We start from the raw sequence: 9,560 nt of genomic DNA, 5'->3' as shown, positions 1-9,560 counted from the left end.
GAACCACCTAGTTAATACTTTGGATTAAAAACATTTTGCAACTGTAAGACGAGTTCTAAAAGGAAACCAGCACTTTTGCATTAAAATTATCACAAAACCCGTTGCTCATGTCAAGCTTTGGAGTCTACCGCTCAGCTGTATTCCTATGGGATCTCGAATAAAATTATCACAAAACCCGTTGCTCGTGTCAAGCGTTGGAGTCTACCGCTCACGCCATATCCCTATGGGATCTAGGGATTTAAACTGTATCCTGGTTAGATCTGCACTACTAGTGTTTGAAGCACACCTTGATGAGTCTCCAGTAACAGCAGTTAAAATTCCAGCAGCTCTGTCACACTTTTTCATTCTAACAGATACTTGAATATTTCATAAATCATGAATTCCAGAAGGGCACAATGAAGTTGGAAAAAAAGGAAGTATTCCAGAAGGAAGCTTGCCTTAGCAGACATGGTCTCATTCCACCTCACTGAACTTTAAAGATCCGAGATCAGATTGGGACCCAAGATTCCTCACCATTTCTTTTTGTTATCAAACAAGAAAAGAGCTGCACAAGCTACATTTATCTGGGCAGACAGGTTAAGTCACTTCAGAACTATCAAGCCTCACTGTTCCTCTCCTAATTATTTAAAATCCATGGAGCTCAAACAGGATCTTAACAGACTTCACTAGCAACAAGCGTTTGGCTGCCTCTCGGCATGTACACGTCAAAGATGTGAGCTGCTGGCACGGTAGATGAACAGTCACAACAGCTGCAGAAATGCCCAGCTGGACAAACTCCAGGAGAGGGAAAACACAGGCAAAGGTGGAGTTACATGCCGTTTCAAAGAAACTATTCTAGGCCTGAATCCTCCTACCTCAAAACGATTTAGAGAGCTTTAAATTGTAGATCATAGGGGGTGTCAATAGTTTATTTTTAACGCTTACATAGCTTTCAATACCTTTTTTGTAAGTGGTAAAAACCCCCACCCAACAGATGTCACCCCATCTTTGTCACTGTGACTGAATAACTTCAGGATTTGAACAGTCATTGCCTCTTTCCTCTTCCTCTTTTACAAGCAGGGAGTGTGTACAGCTCAGGGTTCACTAAAGGGTTTTTGAAGGGCCTAAGTGATATAGTTCAGCTTTGAAAGAGACGACAGAAATGGGCAGTTTTGTAATAACCTGCAGTAGGTACAAGACTGCACATAACTTCATGGGACACTGATTTCCTTCGCCATTCTTTTGGAAGTCAAGCAAGTGTAACAGGCAAGCAGTAAACTCTTTTCACATTATTCATACTGACACACAGTATATTTAGGTGATTCGTTTTAAGCAAATATTACAGAAGGTTATTCAGGAATTATTACTGGTACTTACTATTCCAGGACTAAAATCATCTCTGTTGCAGTTTCATAAACTTCATGCAAGTTAATGACCCAGAGGTTGCATTGTGCCAGCTCAAGGACTGCAATTTCATGGATTATTTCCATCCGGCAGTCTTGGCCCTTTCTTCTTTTTCTCATGAATTTTGCTGCAAACTCTCTGTCAGTGTCTTTCTGGATACACTTCTTCACCACCGCAAATTTTCCCCTGGAATCAAAGGAGAATTTTAAGTTAATTTTACATTAATGACAACATTAGTACGGCCCTTATAAATTGACGTTTCAGGAGACTTGAGCTAAATCACCATCCATGAATACATTTAAGATATGTTCTGAATTTAGAAAGATGCCTGGCTGAGTGATAATCCCTTAAGTTAGGAACTTGACAAGGTAGAATGTAATTTAACCACCGTTAAAAATAAGGAGTTAAACCTATCCATATCAAGGAACTTGGATTTAAAAAATACGGAAGCGGCAACCTGTGCTAGTTTGCAGGGTCAAGGTATTCTCCAACCTTTCATTGAAAAAGCTGGCAGAAACCAAAGCATACAAAGAGGCAATTTATGCTTGCCACGACTATGTCACAATAACCCAAGTAATTGCCCAGCTATTGTTTTCTAAAGCATACGCAAGGAACGTGGGCCACTTCAAAACCATTCAGCAGCTTGACCGACATAAAGCTTTCCAACCCAGTTTTTGCAGCAACGATAAGGGGAATACGAACCCACGCTGCGCAGAACGGGGCACAGTGCTTAACCCACGCTGCTAACGACACAACAACCCATGAGGTACACCGCAGCAGTTCCCCCCACAGCATTTTGGGCTGAAGTGTCTGCTCTGAACTTCCTTGTGAGAGTCCCACACCACCTGCTCCACCCTCTTCATTCAGACAGTACAGATTTTTAGACTGAAAAGGTCTATTAATGTCATCTAATGCAATGATGAATTCTCATACTTTCAATTATAGCAACCTTCTTTTTTAGTTCTTACCATAGAGACAGCTCCGGGGAGACCTTATAGCACCTTCCAGTGCCTGAAGGGGCTACAAGGAAGCTGGGGGGGACTTTTTACAAGGGCCTGTAGTGACAGGACAAGGGGTAACGGGTTTAAATTGAAAGTGGGGAGGTTTAGATTGGATATCAGGAAGAAGTTCTTCCTGGAGAGGGTGGGGAGGCACTGGGACAGGTTGCCCAGAGAAGCTGTGGATGCCCCATCCCTGGAAGTGTCCAAGGCCAGGCTGGATGAGGCTTGGAGCAACCTGGTCTAGTGGAAGGTGTCCCTGCCCATGGCAGGGGGTTGGAACTGGATGGTCTTTAAGGTCTCATCCAACCCTAACCATTCTGTGATTCTACACAGGCATAATGTTAATCAAAACTATATTTTTTTATTTATAGGTACAAAATTTCTTAGAAGGCTTCAGGACTATCTTGGAGATCTTTATTTTGGTGCTTTACCTGTCTTACTGTAGGGTTGCTGAAACCAAAATAAGAGGCCTCACCTGGTTTGAAATACAATTACATGGGTTTTGCCTCTCCTACCTCCAAGCTGAAGTTCACAGAATTAACTAATTCAGCTCCGTCCAAGTTTTTACTCTCACAGCTCCTAACCTATCGGCAGCTGTGCATTTCCTTTCCATGACACCTAACTGCTAGAAGTAGTTGTGGTCAGCTTCCTTTCAACAGGCATTTGTTTGAAAATTACCCAGTCGAAATGAGTTAAGTCAAATAAGTACCCACAAAGTGAGATTGCTTAGCAAATACCCACTCAAATCATCTGACTTCTAACCGCCGATACAGCCACAGTTATTCCTCTAGGAATCATATTTTGCATCAGTGCGCATTATCTGCAGCACAGTGGGTATTAAGACTAGATGAGAGCACAGCCCAGATGGCTGTGAAGGTAAACCACCAGTAAGAACATGCTTTCAGTATCCTGAATCCAATTTTTGGGGGGAAAAAGTTCTTCTTAATATATATGTTAACACAGATTTTGCTTTGCAAATCCGTGAAAACAGTACTACGGGGTTTTACAGCGTTAGGAAGGTCACTGTAAGATGTGCTCATCGCTATCCCGTTAGCACAGAACGCCCCAGGAGGAACAGACACCTCGGGTAAAGCCTAACAGCCTGCTAGGTGCCTGGTACACACCTGCCAAAATCCACACCGGGACACGTAATAAATGTGTATAGCAGAGACAGCCCATCGGGAAACAGAAATCTGCTTATGATGCGCCTGATCCCATACATATTGCAAGGCAGTGTCCTGATCAGGCAGCGCCTGATCCCATACATATTGCAAGTGGTTGTTAAGGTAGATTTCTAGGAAGTTGGTGATGTTACTGCTGCAGCCACAAAGATGAACGAACACCCCTCCAGTACTGGATACTGGCCCCGACCGAGAGCAACTGTCATTATGCAGCCAGTGAAAAGGATGCTAAGTTATTCCAAACGAAGATACGCGTCTGTATGATTCCTGTACAACCTAAAGCTATGCATTAATCAATTGTTAAGGTAGATTTCTAGGAAGTTGGTGATGTTACTGCTGCAGCCACAAAGATGAACGAACACCCCTCCAGTACTGGATACTGGCCCCGACCGAGAGCAACTGTCATTATGCAGCCAGTGAAAAGGATGCTAAGTTATTCCAAACGAAGATACGCGTCTGTATGATTCCTGTACAACCTAAAGCTACACATTAATCAAGTGTTAAAATCCTTAATGAAGTTTTTAAGCACCAAGGAGAACAAGAAAAAACCAACCCTAGAAACTGTGCTGATAAGAAAAACCCCAAAAGGTAAAAATAAATGGAGAGACGAACAGATAAGCCTTTTAACAGCAAGTTATCTTAGCACCTGGTAGATACTAAGCCTTCAGCCTTCTCTATTTCTGTTAAACAGCCCCTGAACGTCGCCTTAGCGCGGAGTCAAAACCTTTTCATTCTGGCACCGCACGAGCAAGTGGTTCAGGAAAGTGTGAAATCTCCATAACACAGCTTCCCAGCAGCAGACTGTTGTTTTGCATGACCCACAAAAATCTAGCTGGAAGTTCATTAGCCTAACGTGCACCCACGTTAGTCACTGTGGCCATAAGCGGCATTGACGGGGCAGGAGGGATCACCCACCCGTGTGCTGCTCAGGCCAGAAGCCCGGCAGGTGACGTAACGAACAGGACAGGTTACGCGGGAGCGCGGCCGGCTGACAAATCCTAACGCTTAGTTGTTTCAGACCAAGAATCCTGCCCGGATTCTTCATGGCCATACCTATAATTAGAGCTGTTACAACTGCAGTCGCTAGAACGCATCTTTTCCGAACACAATCCCCCAAAAAGATCAAGCCTGACAGACCTGATGTTGGTAGCTGGTAGAACCGATGACTGTGCAGCAATCTGGATTCGTGCCTGAGACAATTTCAGAGCCAAGATCCAAAGATCCCATCCGCTCCGTGGTTAAGCCAAGCGATAAATTTGTAAAGAATTTTTGTTGATAAAGAAAGAGCAGCAGATAAGACAAACATAAACACGCTTTCCCATAAAGTACATGCTACGTACGCGCCATCTTTGCTTTTCTTTAAATTCTGCTTTTCAGAATTCCTAAAAACCCCCAATTAAATAGTGAAAATAGCATTAGATCAGAGCACTGCTAGTTCAGCTGTACAGCAGCGAGGCCACTGCACTGAAAAAGAACAATTTTGAGAGGAAATACTTAATGAGCATTTCCAAAGTTAAAAACGGACCACCAGCCATCCAAACAAACAAAAGTGCTTCGAAGGGAGACGTGAATAGGAAACCAGAAGTACTTCTCAGTCCACACAGGAGCCTCATTCAAGAATTATGATTTGAGGGAAATCGTGTCTGAGTACAAAGGAGCTTAATGTCATCTTTCCAGATTGCCAACTGAATCAGTATTGTTTCACCTGACATACATCATGGCTTAAAGCAAAAGCCTCAAATCACGAATCAAGTGTCAAATCAGATAAGCAGGAACATTTATGTCACACCAGTTAATTTTGGATGTCATAGGCTCAGAGGAGCTACTAACCTTACTTTAATAATTACTTTTCAAGTGACCTATAAAACCCATCACCGCAACAAATGCAGGAATAACAGCAATTCCCATGAAGAGACTGTGCTTTATAAAGTTCTGAAAACTTTTCTGAGACACACAAAACCATAAGAAATTTATTACAGAACTCACATGAAACCTTTTTTTTCCTAGTGTGGGGTTTTCTCCCTAAAATTTTTGATTTCCAAGGAGCAAGGCGTGGGGGATTCCATTTCTGATGTTCAGGAATAATTTACTTTTAATTTTTACATACATTTATTCCCAAATGGTGGAAAAAGCCACTTTTAACTCTTCATTTTCACCTCTTTTCCACTTAGTTCCACTGTTTCACCCTGGCTGTGTCACTGCAGAGAGCAGCGGAGGACAGGCACGCGAGAGCGTGCACATTCTTACCGCTGCACTGTGTCAGGTGCACAAGATGCACCTTACTGAGAGCCACCTGAGAAACAGGCAAGTTCATGGCAGAGTTTGGGGAGGAAAACAAGAATTTAATTCAAGACATGGGTTATCTGCACCTGAAACTACAGCCAGGTCGCTCGTTAGAAACAATGAATATTTCCTTATTCTGTTCAGTCTCCTCAGATGATTAAAATACTTGTTATTCTTAGCTCTGGGGGAGAACAAGCTTCTCTGCTTTAACAAAAAGCTGGAAACGAGGAGAATCAACAGCCGTTGCGCTTGATGTACATTTACATCTCTGCGCTGCACACATTTTGCTAGCAGAAGATCTCTGCTTTAACAAAAAGCTGGAAACGAGGAAGAATCAACAGCGTTGCGCTTGATGTACATTTACATCTCTGCGCTGCTAGCAAAATGTGTGCAGAAGATCGCTTATTTTAGCGCAATCCTCTCAGGTGACTGTTACCTTCCAGTGAGAAGAAACCAAAGCCAGTCATTTTTGCCTTCCTCCAACCCAGCGCTAACATCAGGAGTATTATTTTCTGTACACAAATGATGGTTTCCAATATGCACCTCGCTCGTTTGACACGAAAAATCAGAAAAGAGCACGATACTCCATCAACGAGCTGAAGAATTAACAGATAGTCTAGCAATATTTTGTGTGCAATTAGTTAAGCAGTATTTTGTTGAGGAGAAAGAGCAAAGCAACCAAATACAATTACACTAGGCTCCTTTAACAAAGCTCTAGGTAATACAAAATACACCATTCCCCATTTCACAGTACAATTACGGTTTAAGCACAGATGGTAAGGGCAAGAAGTGTTAAAACAACTGGTGTCTTGTCCTCTGTCAAGGTTACACTACTTCAAACTAACCTAACTCAAGCTAGCACCATCTGAAAACACTGAAGTCTGAGTGAGCTGATGAGAAGTGGCACCCTTAAAACATCCATCAGAGGGAAGTTTGATTTTAAATATCGTGCTGATGAAGATTTGTTTGAGAACATTCTGATTTTGGATCAGTAAAATCAGTAAGACGGAAGACTGGCCCCAAACTTCATTTATTAAAATATTTCATTGAAAAAACCCTGCCATCTCCATGTCACCTTAAGCAACTTAAAATAATTTCCTTCCCAGAGTAGCCATTATAACCAAGTTCTTGGCATTTTTCCTAACCTGGTTTTCCCAGCAGCTGCATTTAGACAGACTTGCAAATGCCTGTTCAGCTGCTGAATGAGGCAGCAGCCTTTTTAAGCACATAAGCTGTTCGTTCTCCAGGCAGCCCGTGTCCTCCCAAACCTGACGCAGAACTAACGAAGCCTGATTTCCTAGGGCTTTGCACCCAAGTCCCTCTGGTGACCCCGTGACCAGGTTCCTCCCAGGCTCACCTACGGCTCTCGGCAGGTCTTCCGCAGCACTGCCAGAACTATGTCACCTCAACGCTTTCCCGTGTTCCTCCCTCTTCCCACCTCCTCCACACGCAGGTGATAAGGGGACAGAGGCCCCCGGTGCCATGGCGAGTCCAACATTCATGTGTTGACCGACTGGGTTGGAGGCGAGACTGTGTGGTGTGCACAAGAACTGCTTTTCATCCGAGACAAAAACCTGTCCTACCTGGGTGGTAATTTGTCCTTTGTAAAGAGAAACTCTACCCATAAGTGGAGACTGCAGTAAAAAAGTAAGCATTCAAAATTGTTGAATAAACCCCCAAGCACATACATTCAGATGTACAGATTTCAGTATTCTGGCAGAGAAGATGGTGAAAACATTTGTGATGTTGAGGAGAGAGGTAGTCTGGACCAAAAATCTGCACAACTGTTGCACAAAACATGGCAAAACATGTTGTAACTTAACTCATATTAGCCTAACTACAGGTGCAAAATCACAGCCTTTCATGCAAAGGCCATTTTTAAATGTAGATTTGGTCAAAAATGACTCCACACAAAAAAAACACGCTGAGATTTACTTGTTTAAACTGCAGATTAAGAGTTGCCATAGTACTTAAGTCTTGTTCATAAAGCTAATCGTTTCAGTCATACTTCGGTGTGCCAGAAGGAAGCTTCATCCAGTCTACTTTTTGATTAGACCAATGAACGTCACCCAGCTCTAAGAGAAGCTCTCGTTCCATGGCAGAACTGCAAAAATATTTTCTGAAAAGTCATCTGATCTTCAAACAAAAAAAAAAACCCACCCAAACCTAAGCAGCAGCGATAACAGGACATCCTGTGCTACGCTGCTCCTACGCCTCCTTGACGGCTGGTTAGAATTTAGGCTGCCTTGTAGCCTCCTTTAGTCACCTTCAGTGTGCAGGTCCTGCACTTTGTGCTCACATCACGCTAAAAAATAAAGTGGCCTTCTCACTTTATGGGATGTTACTCCCACCTGCTTCCCATGTGAATGCTTTAGTCCACTATGTCCAAACAGGGATTATGCTATTAGTACATCGGAGTTACTAAGTAAGCATTAAGCTGGCACCTAGAATCAAAGAATGGTTTGGGTTGGAATGGACCAATGAGACAGCGTTTCAATGATAATTATTTCAAATCCCAAGCAAAAAGAAGAATATCAAACCAATCCAGCAACTGCACATATATCCTAACACAAATGTTTTAACTTCAGCTCCTACTCCAGATAGCTTCATTGCAAGTGGTCAAATTAGGAATTAAAAATGGAAGGGATCACATTTTTCCTTTTACAGCAAATTAAGACTGCTGCAACTCAACTAATTTCACAACTTTCAAAACAGGTGGAAGCCAAGCACAAAACATAAACATGACTTTCCAGATTTGCAGTGAAATAGCATCATAGAATGGTTTGAGTTGGAAGGGAACTTAAAAACCATCCAGTCCCACCCCCTGCCATGGGCAGGGACACCTTCCACTAGACCAGGTTGCTCAAAGCCTCATCCAGCCTGGCCTTGAAGACAGCCAGGGATGGGCCACCCACAGCTTCTCTGGGCACCCTGTCCCAGTGCCTCACCACCCTCTCTGTGCAACCTTAACACCTGTTAGAGGTACTTCCAGCTGCTACACTGGCTTTGAAACTCTTCTTCCCTCTCAGCTCCGAAGGGGCTGTTTTTGCTCTCGTATACACTGAGCTGCACGGCGAGCGTAACTTGCACAAGAACATACATCAAGCAGTGTATCTTGGAGATACGGTATTTCATCTTTTTTTTTAATCTGAATACTCCTTAGATAAAGCACATGTGATTGTGAGTAAGAGTACTGTCATTCTTTTGAAAAGTGGCAATTCCAGACAAGAAGCACTGGCTTCATGATGCGGAAATTCCATATACGTGTAGCTCCTGAGCTGCAGAAACCTTTACACGAGACTTTCTGCCTCAAACCCTGCTTGCTGTCGGTCAGGCGTCCAAACCACACACTGATTAAGCCTTACATGTGCAGGGACTTTCAAACCCAAGTTTTTCAACCAGCTTTTTAACGCTTTGGAAAGTTGCACCGTTCGATTCTTCTCAAGCATACGCTACCGCGAACTAGTCTCCTCCGGACCTGTTTTTCCCAATGTTAGAGTTTACAGAGATTAAAAAAACCCCGAACAAAACCCGATCAGAGACGCAAACGGGCAGGTTTCCGTCTGCAGTGGAAATGCTGGAGACTGGAAACGCTCCCTACTCCACAGGGGCTGCCGGGGAGGAGCGCAGGAGAGCTGGGGCTGGGGCACAGCCCCCCCCAGCAGCTGCCCCCGGCCACCGCGAGGACCCGTGTTCGGGGCTGACCCCCGCG

General features: G+C 43.6%; 1 protein-coding gene across 1 annotated transcript in view; it reads right to left on the bottom strand.

Moving 5' to 3' along the window:
- Positions 1-1,569, bottom strand: part of STK17A (serine/threonine kinase 17a) — a gene marked incomplete at its 5' end in the record, with an annotated part of 17,029 nt that extends 15,460 nt beyond the window's left edge. Inside the window, one exon of the mRNA XM_010146674.1 lies at positions 1,357-1,569. Coding sequence (XP_010144976.1) covers positions 1,357-1,569 — 213 coding nt within the window. The remainder of the gene's footprint in view (positions 1-1,356) is intronic.
- Positions 1,570-9,560: the final 7,991 nt, after the last annotated feature.

The sequence above is a fragment of the Eurypyga helias genome, unplaced genomic scaffold, assembly GCF_000690775.1.
Source record: "Eurypyga helias isolate BGI_N326 unplaced genomic scaffold, ASM69077v1 scaffold2850, whole genome shotgun sequence".
Classification (NCBI taxonomy): Eukaryota; Metazoa; Chordata; class Aves; order Eurypygiformes; family Eurypygidae; genus Eurypyga; species Eurypyga helias.
The sequence above is the reverse complement of the archived record's forward strand: the minus strand, read 5'-3'. Positions and strand labels throughout refer to the sequence as shown.